The sequence below is a fragment of the Trametes versicolor genome (assembly GCF_000271585.1).
Source record: "Trametes versicolor FP-101664 SS1 unplaced genomic scaffold TRAVEscaffold_13, whole genome shotgun sequence".
NCBI lineage: Eukaryota > Fungi > Basidiomycota > Agaricomycetes > Polyporales > Polyporaceae > Trametes > Trametes versicolor.
This window is the reverse complement of record NW_007360333.1, coordinates 211,638-231,735: the sequence shown is the minus strand read 5'-3', so window position 1 is coordinate 231,735 and position 20,098 is coordinate 211,638. Positions and strand designations below refer to the sequence as shown.

Here is a 20,098-nt window from a genome sequence, read left to right as displayed (position 1 = left end):
CAAGTCTCCATCCACACCGGTACCTTTCGTAATATGCTCAGGTACGCGCATCATCGAGCATTGATCGAGATCTTGATCCAACCAACACTCTAATGCGATGCAGCGGCTCGGAGTCGCTGCCGCATCTTGATTCTTGGCTCATTGTCATGCAGCGGTTCTTGCGCGCAAGAGAACGCTTGCGTCTGTCGATAGACGAAGACATTGGCTTCTAACGCCTCGGTTCTCTATGCCATGAGGCGTTCGCTAGCGCCGTCGACGTAACCAGAGCGTCGTGTACCATCGACGTCTCAACATCACCTGTCACTCGCCCGGCGATAGATGCCCTCTGTATCCCATCTTCGCCGAATGGAGACCGGTCACTGGCACCTGAGCGGTGGAGGCTTGACGCCGTGGGTATCAATGGCCAATATCTACGACTTTACATCTGAAAGCTGAGCCAGAGGTAGTCCGGGACGTACACCAATTCTCTCCCAATACATTCCAGCTTGGAGTTCATACATCACGTAGGAAGAGACCCGTGAAGATCAACGGACAAGCTACGGAAGCTCACCTTGATCCGGTGAGTCTCCGCGTTCACCGGGCTTCACCCACCCTTGCGCTCTTTCATAACATCTTTTCAGACCTCAAGGGAAATCGATGAGTAATTATCGCGCGCAAGAGCTTCCCGGTAACTCATGACCACTGCTGTTTTCACTTCACCTTTATTCAAGGAGTTGCTCTCGAGGAGGAAATGTTTCGATCAACCCCGGCAGACCTGAGCCCGACTGCACCGTCTACGTTTCTCAGGCTCAGCATGCTCCGGAATCGCTAGCAGCAGGGAGATGCAGGCTCTGTGCTGCTTGTCCAATCGCCGCCGTTGTGGCACGTCGGAGATGGCATATGTGGGGCGCAGACGCGTGTGGCGCTAACCCTGACTTTCAGCGGTACTACGGTATCATACTGCTCTAGAACTATTGCGCAGCAGTTACTTGTGCTACTGCCTGTGCTACCGCATCCGCGATCGCAAGTCCGCATGCGCTGCCCGTGAGTGATCGGTTAGACTCTTCAGGGAGAAGCAATTAGCGACGTCGATTCCACTCGCGTTCAGGTAGCGGTAGATCCAAGACGAGGCTGATGCAGCACAACTGTACAGGACGGACGTATACCGCTAAGCGATGCCAGTGCTGGACTCCAACACCTCTCCGTCGTCGAGCGGTAGTCCACGTTTGCCGCAGCAGTCCCGTACAAGACCTCCGCGCTTAATGCGGACGATGCTGCGTTCCGAATATGAACCTCCCTCTGCCACAGTGAGCACCCGTTCACATCGCAAGATGTCCGCTCCATCCCTCTGACACATCACTCCCAGACCACGCATATGTGACAAGCCGAGGGTACCAACCACACCTCAGATGCTAGCGGCCGCTGCAGCGCAGCCACCGTCCGTTCGCTGCGGAACCGCGAGGCCACCCTCCGGTGAGTCTGCACGCTCTCTCAGAGATGCGAACGCTGGGCCGCGTATCGTACCGCAGAAACGATCGCTGCCGCAACCAGCGTCGCGCTGGGACGACGCTCCGATCCATGTATCATGCACAATATCTGCAGCAGCGTTGACTACAGCAGCGAGGGCATGTCACGGAACAACATAAAAGCGAGCCTTGGTGCCTCTGGTTCCTTACCGCCCACCTTCCCCTCAGAACCGTTGCTCTATTTCAACACAAGAATCCACAGCCTGTTACGCTTCGACTTCTCCTACACCATGCCGTCCGTACCTCCTGCTCCTCAGCTACCGCAACAGGCCCTCCAGGAGATCTTTTCCTATCCCGACCAGAACCGCCCGCTGGATCCTACCAACAAATTCAGCAATGCCCTCCGGCTCGAATTTTTCGGGAGCAAGATAGCGCTCGCTGTTTACACAAACGTCATACGCGATCTCTGGCCGGGCGCCACCAGGGCCCAGCTCCAGGCGAGTACCCTCCCCAACTGCGCCCCGACTAAGATGATTCGGAGCTAATGTTAATATTTGTGTCACTAGGCCATGACCACTACTGGATTCCAGACCTTCATGGAGCGGACCGCGAATGCATATCAATGGCGCCATCAGGTCAACGGGCCCTATCCACCCAACGTGAACCCGCAGAGCGCGGAGGTGAGCACCGCCACTATGTGCAAGAGGATACCTGTGGTATCTAACGGTCTCCGTAGGAAGCGCATCGGATATTCTACACGTATACGGGTGCTATCTGCGTCCACTACGACTCCGAAGGCTTCGCACGCGTGCAGAATTGGTTCGCGGACCTCAAGTCGGCGGGTCTTTGAGTGTACTCGTGGGTTTCTATACGCTGCTCTGTCCTGTTTGGTTCATGTCCAATTGCTGTTAGGTTCTCTGTTTGCTTCATATGTAGATATAAAACTTGTATGATGGAATTTGTAGTAATGGTGTCATTGAATGGATCTCCCAAACCTGAGCTCCTAAACGGTGATTTGATTATCAGTGCTAATTCTAACTTGAGCCACCGCCAGAGATAGTCATAATTTTACCCATATTGCATGTCTGTCGCGCTTCCGTCTGTGCAAGATGCCAGGGTCAGAAGACTTCTAAGTAAATCACATATACTGGATCACAGCGAAGCATGTTCTAGTGGTAAGTATCTCGATCAAACGTTGAACGGTGACGTTGTACTGGCCATGGAGGTCTTCCAACATTGGTCGAACGGACACGTCGCAGTAAGTTTGCCGTAGCTCGTTGAACGCTTCGAGCTCCCCGAAAAGGAATTCGCTGGTCAAACGATGCCGCGGCAACTTGGGACAATAGTTATTCATTCCGATCAGATTTCTCTGGTGATCACCGTATCATAGGTTGGCCTGAGAGCACAAGGCCCGAACACACAAACAGAGGGCAGCCACCCAATTCAATATGCAACTGTTGCTACTAGCGGAGCGGTGACGTACTGTTGTGCTCTATGTTCTTCACCGTCGTGCTGGAGCTTCCTGTATCCCACGCATCGCAGCGAGCCAAAGCTGGAGTTGTGGACCCTGTCGCGCTCGTCTCCGCATGTTGCTACACATGACGCACCCTGCGAACTATCTCGCGGTGCTGTGCGATCGCTGCAGGAAGGGTCGCCCCACGGAGCACTGCGAACCTGATAGTCGCGTACCGCATTCTCTGCGGCAGGTCTGGCAGACACGGATATAAGTCACCTCTGTGGCCATCGAAGAAGAACATCACCCACCGCCGCTCTTGTTTCTTACTCATCTGCTCACCCCTCGCATATTCAACCGCTACAATATCCTACCCGACCGACATGGCGTTTGTTCCCCCGGCACCCAGGCTCCCCGGAGAAGCGGCTCTTGAAATATTCGTATATCCGGGAAGCATGCCGAACCGCCCACTGGAGGAGACAAACAAATTCAGCGACAGTGGACGCCTCGAGTTCTTGGGCAATCAGATGACCGCCGCTGCCTACACCGATGTGATGGCCCAACGTTGGCCCGCAGCCAGTGGGGAGCAGCTGAAGGTATTATGGATTTGGCTTGAAGGAGGCGCTTCTCCGTGCTGATTGTAACGGCGTTGTTCTGAAGGGCATGGTCGAGAATACTCTCAACGGACTAATGGAGCGCAGCGCCGCTGCGTACCAGTGGACCAATCGGGTGCTTGGGTACCCGCCAGACTTCAATCGTCAGGACCTGGGGGTAAGCACGGCGAACTCGCTATAAGATAGGAGTATCATTGGAGACTGACCGCGGTAATTTGCAGGAGGCGCGCCGGCTGTTTTGCACCTACGCCGGCGCGATCTACGTCGAGCACGGGTATATGGAGCTGAAGGCGTGGATCGCGACCCTGGCCGCACTCAGCTGAAACCTTCGCGGACTGCTTAGTAGAATTCCCGTCGACCCTGCTTACGCTTCTTGCACTTCTAGCTTTGTGACTGTCTGTGTATCCGTGACTGTGTGAATTCTATATGCTTCCCTTGACTGAATATATAGAAACGTACCTTAAGCTTGGGCCGCTCCGCTTCACGTCCCTTCATGACTCCGAAACGCGGCCCCTGCGCATCGATGGGCCCGGGCACGTTGCTTCGGATCGTCTTGCCCTCCCTGTCATACCCCTGAGACGACCAGCGAGCCGCGCGTGTCAATCGCCTAAGCTCGATCACCCACGGGAGTGTGCTGCAGCGGAGTGATTAACCGGGGCTACCGCAGCACACGCAAAACTGCGACCGGACCACATACCAAGCGCGACTGCCGTAGCCCCGACAAACAGCACAAAAGATCTCAGGCGAGTGCACGACGCCCGTTGCTGCGACACATGTACCTCTCGGGCTCTGCGGCACGGGGCGGCGGGGGATATAAGCAGGCCTTGAAGGCCGCGTCCGCCTCCCCTCCCCTCTCGCCTCTCCGCTCTCTCCACCGCTGACAACGCCTACGCACCGGGTCGGACGAGCCGAACAGCCTAACTGACATCGACCTGCACTTACTAGGTGAACGGCGATGGCACAAATCCCGCCCGCGCCGACGCTGCCAGGGGAGGCGCTCATCGAAATCTTCGTCCATCCAGCGGCTTTGCCGCCAGAACGGCCACTGGAAGAGGACAACAAATTCAGTGACGCGAGGCGGCTGGAGTACCTCGGTGGGAAGATGTCGGAGCTGGTTTACATGGACATGCTGAGGGCGCGATGGCCGCGGGCGACGGCGCCGCAGTTGACGGTACGTCTGCGCCACTCCAGTCCTAGATCACCGGCGCGTGCGTATTCTAGGCAGCCTAAGGCTCAAGCCTTCTGTGCAGACATTAGTCAACAGCCGAATCAGAGGGTTGATGGAAAGAACGACCGCTGCGTACAAATGGAGAGACCAGGTCCGCGGATACCCAGATCAATTCGACAGGAATAATCCACAGGTGCAAGCCGCTGTCTCTTCCGCTGCTGCTATGTGTTTCACGCCGCTAAACACAGAATCGCAGGAGGCATATAGACTCTTCCGGACTTTCGCAGGAGCGGTCTTTATCCACCATGGATACACGACACTACGAGATTGGATGGTCGCCCTCGACCCGGTGTGACAGCGGCGGGTCCGCTTTCGGTGGCTCCTGAATGACTTACGATACCAACATGCTATGGCGTACGATACAAGCACGAATGAACGTCAGATCGAACTTATTGCACCGATGGAGGAATGGCTTGCCTATATTGAGGCCGGCGGTGACGGCAGCAGTCACGTAAATGGTCGCAGTCTGCGGCCCCGGGTCGTATTGGTCTGCGACGCAGACGTTCTGCTGCGATACCGGTATAGGCAGCATAGCCACGTCCATCTCGTGATGCCACGAACGAACTGTCGTCCAACGTCCTTGCTTGACTGTTCGATATACGACCGTACTAAGTGTGGTTCAATATCGTGAGGAAGCTTCGACTCACAAGAGTTCGCTGCGTAAGCGGTGATATATGCTGTATGTAGACAGCTCCCTTTCGGTGTTTTTCGCATCGCTGATCAAGCTCTGTAGAGTCTCGATTGGACTCAAAATTCCTGTATTACGCCAGTACTCCTATGTCGCTGCTGATTTCGTAGCTTGAGCATGGATGGCGCAGGCACCGGACATCACGATCAACAATCTGACGCAGTTCCTGACGCAGTTCCGTCCTGGATAGCAATGAGCAGAACGTCCAGATCACGCAGAGCCGGAGGCAGCAGCGCAGACGGACGATGTTTGACGCATGCACACACCTGGTCTGCGACATACGCATGTCAGAGAAGTATCTGCGGGCAGCAGTGAGCCGGAGGATAAATACCACCTTTGCAAGGCTCAGAGCTACTCATCAGCCCCGTTGCATAAACCCCCACAGCCCTCACGCAAGAACAACCCACCTCTCTCCCGCCCAAGTCTCAATACTTCCATGGCTATCCCATCCGCCCCCGAGCTCCCCGGCGAAGCGTACTTAGAAGTCTTCATCCATCCGGACGGCCCCTACCACGTCAACACTGCCGAGCCAGCGAGCAAATTTAGAAACACTCGTGATCTCGAGCGACTCGGACGCACTATGGTCGAAATGGCCTACATGCACATCATGTACTCCAGGTGGCCCAACGTGACAGGCGACCAGCTGAACGTGAGTGCAATTAGCCGTGATAGCAGGCGTACCAGGCGCTGCGAGCTGAAAGACACGTAGACTTTGACCAATGCCACCATTAATGGAGTGATGGAGAGAGCAGTGAGGGCCTACCGCTGGAAGGAGCAGATTCGCGGCTGCCCGCCGCATATCGACCTGATGCAGAGCTCCGAGGTGCGTTCCAGTCCCGGTGGAGTTTTGATGCAAAATTCTTGACGACATTCATCATGCAGGAGGCCTATCGCATCTTCCGCACGTACGCCGGAGCCGTGCACGTCCAGCACGGGTACGACGAGCTGCGAAACTGGATTGAAGCCCTCACGGCGATCTAGAAGAACCGCGATCGCTCTTCGAAGCCATGTATCTCATATCAGTGTCCTCCAAAGCAGTTCCGGAGAATGAGCGAGCTAGAGAGTCGCATGCGTCGTTGTACTAGTAGCAGTAACAAGTTTCTTTTATTTTAGCAAAGTTGCAATTCAAATAAAGTCGGAGCAAGACCACCTTACAGAATTGTGAGTCGGCGAGCAACTTCCTTTACGGAAAACTAGGCTGCAGACAATCGTATATCGTGATGCTCGAGTGCGAACCTGAGACTATGAGAGTTGAGAGAAGGATCCTTCAGCTCAGAATTAACCTTCCTGGAGCGCCGGCGCACAGTCGGCGCCTATACATATGTAATGCGCAGATGGTCCGCTACCGCTCTCACTCCTTTCCCTTCTTCCCACTACGTGTATACACCCACTATTGCAGGGATCTACTGTGCATCTGATTCATCTTGTTCTTATACCCTGCCAACCACTGGAACTTAACTGGAACCGGGGATTGTAGGACGCGCACAGCTTACATCCATCACCTGAGAGACAAGCCGGGACAGCCATGAGTTCCCTAGCGTTTTTGGTCACGGAGCTCCAGGTATGCACATGAATGGTCTTCCAATGGAGTCCTCATTGAATCCTATCAAAAGTCTCTGGCAAGCGAGACCCGGAGGAAACACCCGGATGTCCGTGAGGTACGCTTCTGAATTCAATAAACCCCTGGACACCCTCCCCTGGCCAGCTACCCCACATGTCTCAAACATATCTAGGCAGCGGAGAAGTCTCTTGCAATTCTGCGCTCGTCACCTGAACAAGCGACTGCGAACCTTGCTTCCGGTGAGTCCTCCTGTTTGTATCGGCTCGCGCAGGGGACCTCGGGGCCCGGGTGGTGCAATGGGGCAAACGCGCCTGTAACGTCGACCCACCCACTCCAGGTATATCTCTATTTGGAAACCCTGAGTACTGCTCGAAACCCAATCACAGCGAAACTCATGTCGATAGACCGCTGTGATTTCTTTCCACTCGTAGAGCATGCGGAGTTGGGGACGCACTAGGCCTCACATGGTACGCAACATGAGCGAGCGAGCCGAATGCTCGATGTCCACTCCTTTCGCATTCTTCGCGCGCGTTCTCCGCCCGACTAGAATATCTTGTAAACGGTAGCGTGGCTCCCGCGCTACCCCACTGAGGCAGTGATGTACCGGAAGTCAGGGAAACACATGCGCGAACACTCCTGGGACTACTGGCATATCTTGCTGCCGCTCTGTCAGACACTAATCGCGCTTTTTAGATGGACCGCAGTCAGACGACCTTCTACGCCCAGTGTTCATGGGATGCGCCACCAAGAACGCGAAAGTGGTCGCGATCTCGCTCGGTTCCTTGCAACGCCTGATCGCATTGAAGGCCGTCCCACAGTCTGCAGTACCACTCATCATCAATACCATGGGCGATTGCATAAACCAGGGTGTCGACATTCAGCTACGAATACTGCAGACACTGCTCTCGCTCATAACCAACTTCCCCGCAGTCCACGGACAACTCTTGGGTGATGTAGGTTCTTGAAACACCGCTGGTATCATAGAAGCTGACAGCCGGTTCAGGCATTGCTACTTTGCTTCAGGTTACAGGAGTCCCGAATCGCCGTAGTATCGTCAACGGCCGCCGCCACTCTGCGACAATTAGTGATGTTCGTCGTCGACAAAGTTGTGGACGAGGACCGCCGAGACGAGCTCACGAACGTGGACAAGATCGAAGCCACGCTCCCGAACGGCGCAACGACCAGGCTAGGCCCCTCGGCCCACGACGCTTATGCGGTCTTCGAGGATTTATGCCTGCTCGCAAACTCGGAGACCCCACGCTTCTTGAAGCTAGATTCGCTACGAAAGACGTTCGCATTAGAGCTGATCGAGAGTGTGCTCACGAACTACCACGACCTATTCCGCAAGGTGCGCCCAACTACGTCACGCACGAACTGTATAGACTTCTAACTTATCCTCAGCATCCAGAGCTCCTGCTCCTGCTGCAACACCACTTGTGCCCGCTCGTACATAAGTCGCTCTCCGACAGACCAAACTTCCCTCTCACGCTGCGTTGCACCCGAGTCGTCTTCTTGCTGCTGAAGCAGTTCTCGTCGGAGCTCAAGACCGAGTCCGAGGTCTTCCTCATGTTGCTCATCCGGATCATCGGCGCAGAAAGCAGCGACGCGGATCCTTCCGAAAGCGCACAGGGCCATACCAGCCGACCCCTATGGATGCGCGTACTTGCCATGGAGATCATGCGTGGGTATGTCTGCAGTGGTTCTCGCGCGTGCACGGTCATGTCTCATCACCGCTCTCGATAGTCTGTGTAGCGACGCGGAGCTCATGCGGAACGTCTGGGATCGGTATGACGCGGAAGAGGGCGGCTCGAAAGTGTTCACGTCCTTGATATCGGCGCTCAAGAGGCTCCTCACGGAGCGCCCGCAGCTGCTCGGCGTGTGTCAACAGATGTTTGGCATAGGAGTCTCAACACATCCTTCCAGCGCCAGCACGGAGAGCGTGTACGGGCTCGATGTCAGTGGCCTTTCCGGGATGGTGGCGAGCGCTGCTAGCGCGACGGTGTCAGGAGTTGCTAACATGATGACCACGGAGGCGGGACTAAGCGTCCAGGGTTCAGCCATGAAACTGCAATGGTATGTTCGATCGCCTTAGTATATGTGAGAGGCTCACATAAGTATAGTATCGACCAGTTGGATAAAGCGGACTCGCCACCCATCCCGGAGGCCTACCTCTATTTGTTGGGAGTACAATGCCTCGTTTCTCTTTGCGAGGGCTTCGCCACCTTCACCGCCCCACTGTACAACTCCGTCATGGTACAAAAGCCCCGGTCTGCTGGTGAGCCTGTCATCCGCGCTCCGCCTGCACTGGACCTCTCAAGTCTGCCACCCGACGAGCCCGCGACGAAGCAACTACACACAGTGCACGATATGGTCGAAAGCGGATGGCCTGCGCTCCTCGCCGCGATCTCCTTCTTGATCTCGACGAACCTCTCTGACGAGCTGTTCGTCGACGTGCTTGCGAGTTACCAGGCGCTGACAACGGTGTCCGGCATGCTCGGCCTCACCACGCCGCGCGACGCTTTCTTCACCAGCCTGGCACGCTTGGCGATCCCTGCACGTGTGGTATCGAGCATCGACTCGTACATGCCCATGGAGCCCAGCACACCCCGCACGGCCGCCAGCGCGATCTCAGAGAGCTTTGGGGTGACGCTGCCTGGCGCGAGTACGCAGCCGCCTGGCCTGTCGGAGCGTAACATGGCGTGCCTGAAGGTTCTGGTTTCCAGCGCACTGTTCCTCGCGGGCAGTCTCGGCGACAGCTGGTTCGATATACTCGAGGCGCTGCAGAATGCGGACTACGTCTTAACGATGAAGGGCGCGCGGGCATCGACGAATAAACGCCACACCATCGGACCTGGCGCGGGCAGCCTCCCTCCCTCGCGCAGTGTCTCTACCAGTGGACAGTCTCCCCAAGTTGGTTCCGCTCAGCAGCAGACGGCGCCCCAGTCGAGACACCCTCTCTTGGCTGATCTGGATCCGGAGAGCCTTCAGCACGCCATCCAGAGGTTGTTCGATGCGACGAAGAACCTGGACGACGATGCGTTCCGGGACTTCGTGAAGGCGCTGTGCAAGCTGAGCGCGGCGATGATCGGGATGCAGTCGGAGGGTGCCGAGCTGTCTGCTGGGGTGAACGAGTCGTCCGAGGAGCTGGCCACGAGCGCTGGGCTTTCTCCCCCGGTGGACTCGGCGCATCGCCGACGTGTTAGCGGAATCCACCTGCCCCGTACTCTGGTAAGCAAGGCTCTCTTGGACGGGACGTGGGTATGTTCTCAACCTTGTTCCCAATAGCGCTCTGGAGACTTCGGTGTTAGCAAACTAGGGGGTGTCGCAATGCTCAACATCCACCGCCTCATTTACCGCTCGCCGGACGTCGCATGGGACCCGGTGACCGTCCACCTCCTCTCTGTCATACGGCACCCGCACGCGCCTCCTACTATCCGTACTCAAGCAGCCCGTGTCCTGGATGACATACTGGTGGTCGTTCCCCGGAACATCTCGACTACTGGGGACCTTCAGCCCAAGGTTCAGCGGAGGGTGTTGGACGTTCTCGCGCAGCAGGTTATCCCGGATTCATCAGTCAGCAGCACCACGACGGTTGAGATCAGACGGATGGGTCTTGAGACGCTGCACCAGATCTTGCAGTCCTCTGGGCACACCCTCGTCGTCGGATGGGAGACTATCTTCGAGATGCTCGGCAGTGTGTGCAAGCCCGCAGCCGCTCCCTCAAGAGCGTTGACTCCTACGGCCACACTCTCTCCGCAGCAGGAGCTCGGCAAGAATCGTCCGCCGCCGCTCGGCTACCTCAACGAGAAGGGGTACACATCACTAGTGAAGATCGCTTTCCAGTCGCTCACCCTGGTATGCGACTCCCTGTCGTCACTGTCCCCTGAGCATCTCCGGCTATGCATCAGCACTCTCGGTCAGTTCGGGCGGCAGGCTGACACCAATATCGCTTTGACCGCGGCGGAAAGTCTCCTCTGGGGTGTATCTGACTCGATCCAGGCAAAACGCAGGGAAGAGGACAAGGAGCCCGAGTACAATGCGCTCTGGATGTCTCTCCTGCTAGAGGTGCTGGGTCTGTGCACGGACGCGCGGCCCGAGGTGCGCGTCGGGGCGATTCAAACTCTCTTCCGGACGCTGCAACTGTACGGCGCAACCTTGAGCCTGGACACCTGGGACGAGTGCATCTGGAAGGTCACGTTCCCACTCCTCGACTCTATCACCGCTTCGATGCGACGGAGTTCAGCTGTCGTGCTGCAGGGCGAGACGGCGGAGGCTCCAGACTTGCAATGGGACGAGTCGAAGATCCTAGCGCTGCAGTCAATAGGGTCCATCTTCCAAGACTTCCTGACGATGAAGATCATGCAGCTCGACTCCTTCACGCACGCATGGGAGGTCTTCGTCGGCCATATCAAGGACTCGTGGCTGCACGACAACCGCACTATCACTGCACCTGCCTTGCGTTGCTTGGAGAAGGCGATCAAGTCGTGCTCTGCAGCCGAGGAGCTCAAAGCCCGCACGGCTGAAGCTCTGGAGATAGCCTGGCTTGCATGTGATGAGATGGGTGGTGTCATGCTCGAACAGGGACCTTCGTCGCCCGCAGGGAAGGCATCGGTGGCTGGCAACCCAGACGTCAAGGCCTTGACGCAGGAAAGCCTCATGGCGTACGTGGATGTGATTCGATGCACCCGTAGCGTAGGACGTCAGCTGGAGGATCGCGAGTGGTTGCTGGAGCGTCTAACGCGCCTCATGACAATTCTGAAAGGTCCGTCTAACACCCCCGTTCCCCGAATGCTAAACCTCAACTCGCGCCTAGGTGTCCTCACGTACCCCAGTTCGCCGGACTTCCGACTAGATGTGGATGCGTTAAGTCCAGTTCAGGTAAGCTTCTCTATATCAGCGTCGTGCCTGGCATAATGAAATCCGCTCGACAGAGCGTTGTAATGGAAGCGGTGGATAGCATCGAACTATCTGCGCCCGGCGTCGCCTCGCTCGTTCTGCGCGACCTTTCCGAGTACGCGACTCTTCCCTTCCTCGCGGCCTTCGACATCCCACCCGCTGCTCCATCCTCCACGTCGCGAGCAGGCCGGACCGGCCCCAGCCGCGTGACCTACATCGCGCTGTCCAAGAAGGTCATGCCATTGCTCGTCGAGCTCTTCCTTCGCTTCAAGGAAGATGCCGCCATATACGGAGACGGCACTGTCGAGGCTCTGTTCGCGGTACGTTCTGTCAAACAGGCTGTCGGCGTGTGCCTTACTGACACACCCTCGGAAAGGCATACTCCATACCTATCAAGCTGAAGTACGATTGCCCGGCGCCCTCCAAGTTCGGCAAGGACCAGCCACTGTGGAAGACCGCCACGACGAGTTTCCTGCGCATAGTCAAGGAATGTGGTCTGCACGTGCGGAAACTTCAAAGCGGTGCGTGTTATGAAAGCTGTCGACTAAACTATGACTAAGTGGTTTCATTCCCAGATATCGCGGCCGAGCACGTCGAAGGAATATGGCGCCAGGTGGTCGACACATTCCGTGGCGGTATTCTTGCGGACTGGTCGGTGTCACTGACGTACTCCGGGGAGCCTCGCTGACCATTTCCACGCCTCTCTAGTTCCGCCGCTGAACATTTCCCCCTCGATACTCAAGAAGAAGAAGAGAACTTCGACTTGTCGCTCGTCGCATCCCTCGAAATCGATGTGGTTCCGTACCTCGGAGACCCCTCCGTGCCGGATTACATCGTCTCGCAGCTGGCTCGTGTCCTGCATCAAGGGAGCCAGTTGCGGGTCGCCGATTATGACCTTCCGCCCTCGCCAACTTCCCTGCCTGATGTATCGTCGTCCGGAAAGGCAGCGGAAGACTGGTTTTCGAAAGACTTCGAAAAGCTCGAGACGTTCGGTGACGGGTCCATTGGCATGGGGACGACGGCGCCGGGACGATTCCTCCCTCGAGAGCGTTTCTCGTACTGGTGCTTCGATCTACTCTTCCTTATCTGCTCAGACACTTCACAGGGTAGGAGCATTTACTTTTCGAAGCTGGCAGGACACCGCTGATAGGCGCTTCGGGTGGTCGCCAGACCAGATACCCTCCCGAAGACGGATCGCAGCTCTATCGATACCATCTCTACTGGAACGCTGCCGGATGACACTTGTCAGTTACATTGCGGACGAATCATTGCGCGGAAGCCTCCCATTCCCTAGGTTACTACTTCATTACGAGCTCAACGCGTTAGCATTACTGATGTGACCCTTTGTTCAGAGCTCGCGAGGAAGAACTGCTATACGTACTCCGCAAGCTGCTCGCGTTGAAGCTATGGCCGGGCACTCTCTGGGCAGCGCTATCCGACTCACCCTCGGCATACTGCGTAGAACAGCCCAGTAAGCCTCCTGCCACCTCTCGAACAACACGTAACACTGACTGTTGCGTGTCGCTACCAGATATCGATCAGTCGCTCCCGCCTTCGGACCTCATTGCGGATGCAGTAAAACGCTCGACGAAGGCGCATCTCTTCCATTTCTACCCCATTTTGTGTGAGATCGTGGCCATCCCGCGCAAGACGCCGACAGCGTGGGTCATGTCGGCCGTCCCTCGCGCATCTGCGACATCGAGTGTGGCTTCGCCCAACGACGCCAGGCATGGCATGAGCTTCACGGATGTCGCGAAAGGCAATGCGGACGAGGGACATGCGGTTGAAGTAGACGCGAGGGCCCTGGTGAAGGAATGCCTGAAGGAAGTGGGTCGGGAGTTAGGGGTCGGTCGCTAGGATCTGGAGTTACTTAGTCTGCACGGATGATCGCGCTCTTGAATTGTTGTCTGCCACATCATGTATCTTACATTCTCACTTCGTGTACTAATCTACGCTTCCCTGTATCGTCTCGCTTGTTGACCTAGTGCGGCGGCCCCGGGATCGATGGCACCGGCTCCTTCAGATCGTCCTCGGTCACCCCCATCACCTTGAGCAGCTCCTCCTTCCTGAACAGCCGCGCTGTCTGTATAGCGGTCGGGGTCCCGAGGCGCGGATTGGCCCCGCCTTCCACCAGTACGCGCACGACGTCGTCGTGGCCTTTGAACACGGCGCCGGCGAGCGGCGATTGCCCCTGATCGTTTGTGCGATCCGGGTCCGCGCCCCTCGCCAGCAGCTCTTTGACAAGCTCTGCGTGCCCGTTGTACGCCGCTAGCATGAGCAGCGTGTTCCCTGCAAGAAGAGGTAAGCGAGTTGATCAGCTGCATTGACTATGCAGATCAGTCTGTAGGATAAGATCATACCCTTGTCGTTGGTGAGATTCGGAGGCAGGCCAGCATCGACAGCCTGCAGCAGCAGCTCAGCGTTGTTGTCCCGTGCAGCATCGAATATCCGATGCGCGAAGTCGAGCGTCGCTTGCGGGATGTTCGCCGCCGACAGCTTAGGATCTGCCTTCGATCGGTCAGCACGATCCGGTCGCTGCAAGCCAGCCACGAGAATCTACCATGTCCCGGTGCTATTGAATCGCAATGCTGGGTTTGCACGAGGCACGGTGCGAGATTGCAGAGCGATACGGTGTCCCGATCACGGCTGCGGTAGGAAGGGGGTGCGATGCAATGTCCGCGCAAGCCTGGATGCCGCGAACCTGACGACGCAGAACTCAGAAGGAAGCTACACAGCTTCTCAGGTATCGCCGCCGCCGGCGACCACCAGTGACCACTGGCACGTCTCGCACCGCACCCGAGCCCCTTCACTCCAGGCTCCAACCAGCCGCTGCTTCGAGGTAAGAGGCGAGTTCAAGTAGCGTAGACATATTTATTCCGACATACCCAGACCAGCGCTTATCCGTAAACGGGGCTCGGTGGTCTCGCGCCCGCATTCAACCCCATTTGGAGTGCCACCAACCGGGGGCGCTTCACTCACTCACTACTCGCTCACTCTCGTTCTCGCGTGCGTCGCGCGTCCTCGCGCCTCGCGCATACCAACCGCGCAATGACCTCGCGCCTCGCGCTGCCATACCGCTTGCATGATTCGCTTGTATAGCACCCGCGAACTGGTTTGAATACGAGTTAATGTAAGGAGCGGGGTTTTGCACCTTAGTGTTGACACTCACCCACCCATGTAAAGATCTGAGAGACCTGTCACTCCGGGCCCCCCCTTTCTTTACTCCCTCACAAGAACGACCCAAGTCGAATCTGCCTCTACCTCTACTCTACCATTGCCTCTGCGTCTAAGATTTTTTACTCTTCCTGCTCAAAGGTGCGTCCCTTTGCGTTTCTTGTTATCTTGTCGTATACTTACCTCTGCGCTGTATCCAGCTCTCCCATCCATCGAATCTGCTTCTCTTCCTCTGCATCTAAGTGTCCTTGCTTCTGCTCACAGGTGCGTCCCTTTGCACCTTTGCCATTTCGTCATATATTGACTTCTACGTTTTATCTAGCTCTCCCCTCCGTCGACTCTGCGTCTGCCTCCTCCTCTGTCCCCAAAAGTCTTCTCGTTTCTCGTTTCTCTTCACAAGTAAGCCCCCTTCGCTCTTGTTGATCCCTCCCTTGTTACTGACTATTGGTTTTCTTCTTCTTCCCCCCCTGCTCTCTCGTTGACAGTGTCATTCATCCCTACTCACCCTCTCAACCTCGACAAGGAGTTCATCGCCGCCTGCTTAGCCATCTCGAAGCAGGTCCGGAACCGGTCTCCGATCTCCCCCACTGACACGCTTGTCTCCCCGACTGCCTCATTTTTGGACAAGCTCTCGCTCTCGGACAATGGCGAGAGGATGGCCACGGACGACATCGTCTCCAAGGCGACCCGCCTCACCGACAAGTACCCCAACGCGTACAGCGACTTTTACGGCAGCGGTACTCCCTGTGTCTTCAAGTCTGGCCCTGACTGGCGGGGAAGGCGCCATCGAGAACTGCAATGCTGACGATATGGGTGACGAGGCAGAAGATCAGCCTTTTGGTGGGCGTGAACTAGAAGATGGTTCTACGAGACGGCACAGGATGAGCCTTGGGCACGGCAAGCCAATGGGAGTAGGGAACACGTACGGCTTCGGCTTGTTGTCAGCGCCCTTGTGGTGGGTGAAGGTGATTGACATTGTATGTATTGTACTTAGAACACAGGGACCCTGTCAACACGCGCGTGCCCCAGATACGACACCCCATACAGTCGGCGGTGCATCGCGCAGCGCGCCCGGGCGTCAGCGCGCCTTCGTCGGCGTATCCCCCACTAACACCCGCCCCTGGGACCGCTCGTCTGGTTTACGTGGGCGCCCAAAGCCGCGTGGCTCGCCGGGGCTGCTGCTTGCTGGGGGTGTGGTCGCACCGGGCGTGTCCCATCCTTGAGACCCGGGGGCGCCGAGGAGGAGGACGTCCGGGGAGCTGTTCAGCGTCCACTCGTCCTCCGCGTCTTCCGCTACGTCATCGAGGGCGATCGGTCTGGCGTGGACCCGCGGACGCGCCTTGGTGGGCGTGGCGAAGGCGTCCTCGTCCGCGTCGATATCGATGTCGAGGCTGTCTACGCGCGCCAAGCGAGACTGAGGTTGCCTCTGCGACTGCGTCTGGGACTGTGAAGAGGATCCGCCAAAGAGCGCGGGCAGACGCGTCTGAGTCTTGGCGGGTTGCGGGGCCATTCGCGCCTTCGTCGGGGTCGCCGCGACGAGTACGTTGCCCTGCGCGCTCTTCTCCTTCGCTGCGAGCCCAGACTGTTGAGTCTGGCTCTGCGTGCGCGAGAGCGAAGGGCCGGGGCCGAGGTTGGACGCAGTGCGCGTGAGGTCTCCTCTGCTCTTCGCGCGGTCCTTGCCCTTAAACACGGTGGTCATGCTGACCTCGCGCACGATCGCGCGCCTCCGCAGGCCCCCAGGCGCGGTGCTCACGGAGCGCGACCGCTCGCGCTGCTCCTGCTCGAGCGAGACCGATAACGAGCGCGATCGCGAGCGGTGCGCCGCGTCGTCGTCCTTTGACTTCGCCTTCGACGAGCCAGCAGCAGAAGACGAAGCCGCCGCCTTGAGGCGCTTGCTCGCTGGTTTGGGCGACGCCGGCGGCGAGAGATCGACCGTGTCCGCGTCGGAATGCGCCGCGTCCGGGAAGAGCTTCGAGCGGAAGAGCGCGCAGAGCTCTGGCACTTTCCCCGTGAACCTGCAAACAAAAAGGCGCGCGCCGCAGTCAGCTCACGGCATGGCCTGCGACCATAGAGAAAGGTGCGGAGACGAACAGCGGCTCGACGACGTCCTCGTAGAACGCCTGCATCCAATCGCGCTCGTCCTTGGCCGTGGCGGCGTCTAGGCCGTTCGCCGCGGACTTTGCTGACTGTGCGTGCCCGCGCCCGCGCCCGAGCGTGCTGTCCACGGAGCGCATGAGCTGCCACATCGCGAGCTTGTCCATGTAGCTCTCGAGGCGCTCCTCGAGCGTCTGCGAGGGCGGCTGGGGCGCCTGCGGCTTCCCACGCGCGCGACGCTTGCGTTTCTTAGACTTCGAGGGCGACAGCGGCGGTGGCAGCGGGAGCGAGTGGGTGGGATCTGGAGGGGCGTCCGCCGCCGCCGAGGGGGCGCCGGGGCGTGGCAGGGTGAGAAGGAGGAAATGGAGCAGGATCTGGATCTGGACCCTGTCAAACACACAACAAGGGTGTGAGAGGCCGGGTATTCGTGGCGCGCAACACGTGGGGGACGTACTCGCGCCGCTCCATCCTCTCCAGCCACGCGTGCTTGAGCCGCTCGTCGTGCGCCTCGTCCTCGTCCTGCCCCTCCGGGATGTCGGCATCGCTCGTCTTGTCCTTGTGGTATGCGGACCACATGTACTCTTCCTCCGCGTCCGCGGCGTCGTTTTCCTCGGTGAGCACCTGCGAGATGCGGGTGTGGTACTTCTGGGACGACGCGCGCGAAGTCAATAGGATAGGCTGCAGAAGCGAGTGAAGGGGGTGGGTCATGGGTGTGTCGGAGGTCGAGGCAGATGCATGGGCAACACGCAGCATTGCTGGAAGGAGAAAAGGCAGCGGCATGATTGACTAATGATAATGTGGTTAGCGGCCCGTCCGTAAACACCAGTCGCAAGTAGGAAGCAGACGCTCGCGATGTGAGGACACTATTGTTCATGTCCGGCAATAACTCTGCCTCAGCCCTGACGGCCCAATGTGTAGGATCACCAGAGAGGCTGGAGTTAGAGCGTTGCTCCGACGCCTGTTCAGGCTAGTGCTCCAGGGATTGGCAGGCTCGTCCGTGGAGCTGGTAGCGACCCTCGCTTTTGTCAGACGACTCGTCCAAGCGATACTTTCATTGCCGTCGCAGAAGGACGTATGTTGGCGTTCTTGTACCCATGCACTATCGGCTCCCAGACGCTATATCGCCATTATGAACGGGCGGAAGACTGCCGGGCGGTGAGCGTCCGGCTACCGCCTGAGTTGCTGAGCGTCTGGTGTGGTTAGATCGGCCACCCACCGGATCCAAGACGCGAGGGGAATTATCCTTCGCGTTATGGACCCCGAGTGGGAAGTCCGCCCTCGAGAATGGTCGTCTGACGCCGCTTGAGTACCCCGCACCGCAGAAGCGGTCGTACAACCGCTTGGAACGGGTACACACCCATTTCATAACCGAAAAAGATCGGGACGAGAACGCCGGCCAGGTTCCACCACACATATGATACACATTCATGGATGCCGCGGGCGGTTGCGGGAAGGATATCATGAGGAAAGTCGAGTTCCCAAAACGACGACCTGCCGGCACCCGGGATCCTCGAAGCGGATGCAGGGTCGGCGTCCCGCTGTGGTTACGTAGTCCAGCATAAGACGAACTGCATGGACCCCACATCACATTCACGCGACGCCACGGACGCAGAGCCTCGAGCAACCCTGAAGCGACGAGGTGTCACTGGGACCCTCCCGCGCTCCGTGGCTGCACCGGTACGCGCCGTGTGCGTCCATGCAGTTTGTGCGGGAATATCGGACAGAAGTGCGGGACAGCCTTACCTGCGGTAACCATAGGAATTGGAGGTACGTTCGCAAGACATAATCCTCCGGCGCCTCTGTGGCTGAGTCGGTGTAGGGCAGTTCCTTGCTGAGATTGCGCTCCTGCGTGGCGAGCCACTTTACTGCGGGCGTTGTGGGGAGGCAGTAGACCGGGTGCGCGACGGAGACCATCGGGAGCGACCGCGGCGCGCTTGGCGGGGTCTCGAATGGGGTGGTGGTGGCGGGAGAGAAAGAGGCAAAAGGGCGAAACGCGGCAAACGCGTCCGTGACAGACGCGTACAGCGGTCACGTGACGTGACACTTTCGCGCCTCGGGTTCTGCCGGGCGGTGTGCTTCAAGAACAACGGCCGCTGATTGGCTGGTCGGACGCAGTATACGCTGCTTCGGCCTGAAATGTTGGACACGCGGTTGCGTCGCCGCGAGCTGTAGAAGCACATATTTCAAAGCAGGCGGCTGCTCTGCTCTTGCGGTTGCCCTCCAGCCGCCGCCCCATCATCGCTCGTCGCCATCATGCGGTCGTCTTCTCGTAATAAAACACGCTCATCTGTCCGCGAAGAGCCAGACGAAGGCTCTCGACCGCCCGGGCGTTTGCGCAGAATGGCACAGACGCCTTCACCCGCAGCCATCTTACACAATGTGGTGGTCAACGCAGTCGTACACCTGGCGGGCATCCCGGAGAACCCCTAACGACAGCACGCCCAGATTCACTCCCGTATCTTCTCCGGTGCACCTTCGTCCATTATGCATAATGAACCATAATGAACGACTGCCGTTATAGGTGGACGCAAGTCCGAGGACTGTCATCGGCTTGACGGCACTAATGAACTCCCAGCGTTGAGAAGATGTCGACTGACTCGGCCTCGCGATTAACTTGTGGCGCACAGCGCAACCCGGTTAATCGCCGGACGCTTTCCCTCGCAGTGGACACTTCGGACCTGTGCGGCTTCCTCTTCGTCCCTTCTGTACCTTGCTCATCGGTGTGTCTGTCAGCATCAGTGGGGAAGGCTCCCGGTATATCTGACTATGCCCCCCAATGCTCCCGGGCGACAGCGGGGTCTGTTGCATACCTGACGTTACCGACCTCATAACCAGTGGACGGATCTACGAGAGCCACAGCGCGGCTTCACGGCTGTATCTGAGGACCCGATCCGGCGGGCCCGACCTGTCAAAACAGTGCACGCAAGCGCCGTCAGCTCACAACG

General features: G+C 57.9%; 6 protein-coding genes across 6 annotated transcripts; 4 read left to right on the top strand and 2 right to left on the bottom strand.

Annotated features, from left to right (window-relative positions):
- Positions 1–1,735: 1,735 nt before the first annotated feature.
- Positions 1,736–2,295, top strand: TRAVEDRAFT_52997 (uncharacterized protein; the record flags this gene model as incomplete). The annotated part of the gene is made up of 3 exons (XM_008045962.1): positions 1,736–1,897; positions 2,012–2,125; positions 2,182–2,295. The coding sequence occupies 3 exons, from the start codon at positions 1,736–1,738 to the stop codon at positions 2,293–2,295; spliced, it is 390 nt and encodes a 129-aa protein (XP_008044153.1).
- Positions 2,296–3,281: 986 nt separating this feature from the next.
- Positions 3,282–3,835, top strand: TRAVEDRAFT_24054 (uncharacterized protein; the record flags this gene model as incomplete). Its single annotated transcript, XM_008045778.1, has 3 exons — positions 3,282–3,494; positions 3,559–3,669; positions 3,734–3,835. 3 exons carry the CDS (start codon positions 3,282–3,284, stop codon positions 3,833–3,835), a joined length of 426 nt encoding a protein of 141 aa, XP_008043969.1.
- Positions 3,836–4,467: 632 nt separating this feature from the next.
- TRAVEDRAFT_52995 (uncharacterized protein) lies at positions 4,468–6,409 on the top strand (the record flags this gene model as incomplete). Its single annotated transcript, XM_008045961.1, has 4 exons — positions 4,468–4,683; positions 5,814–6,077; positions 6,138–6,251; positions 6,311–6,409. The coding sequence occupies 4 exons, from the start codon at positions 4,468–4,470 to the stop codon at positions 6,407–6,409; spliced, it is 693 nt and encodes a 230-aa protein (XP_008044152.1).
- Positions 6,410–7,720: 1,311 nt separating this feature from the next.
- On the top strand, positions 7,721–13,742 carry TRAVEDRAFT_135274 (uncharacterized protein; the record flags this gene model as incomplete). The annotated part of the gene is made up of 14 exons (XM_008045960.1): positions 7,721–7,942; positions 7,993–8,337; positions 8,391–8,674; positions 8,733–9,062; positions 9,110–10,217; positions 10,275–11,751; positions 11,803–11,867; positions 11,921–12,205; positions 12,262–12,406; positions 12,461–12,536; positions 12,594–12,991; positions 13,056–13,179; positions 13,238–13,356; positions 13,417–13,742. 14 exons carry the CDS (start codon positions 7,721–7,723, stop codon positions 13,740–13,742), a joined length of 5,304 nt encoding a protein of 1,767 aa, XP_008044151.1.
- Positions 13,743–13,866: 124 nt separating this feature from the next.
- Positions 13,867–14,969, bottom strand: TRAVEDRAFT_40302 (ankyrin; the record flags this gene model as incomplete). The annotated part of the gene is made up of 3 exons (XM_008045883.1): positions 13,867–14,174; positions 14,246–14,389; positions 14,924–14,969. 3 exons carry the CDS (start codon positions 14,967–14,969, stop codon positions 13,867–13,869), a joined length of 498 nt encoding a protein of 165 aa, XP_008044074.1.
- A 1,278-nt stretch (positions 14,970–16,247) lies between these two features.
- On the bottom strand, positions 16,248–19,067 carry TRAVEDRAFT_174632 (uncharacterized protein; the record flags this gene model as incomplete). The annotated part of the gene is made up of 4 exons (XM_008045959.1): positions 16,248–17,074; positions 17,151–17,540; positions 17,608–17,939; positions 18,897–19,067. Coding segments are annotated over 4 exons (1,719 nt in total), but the record flags the coding sequence as incomplete, so codon positions are not given.
- Positions 19,068–20,098: the final 1,031 nt, after the last annotated feature.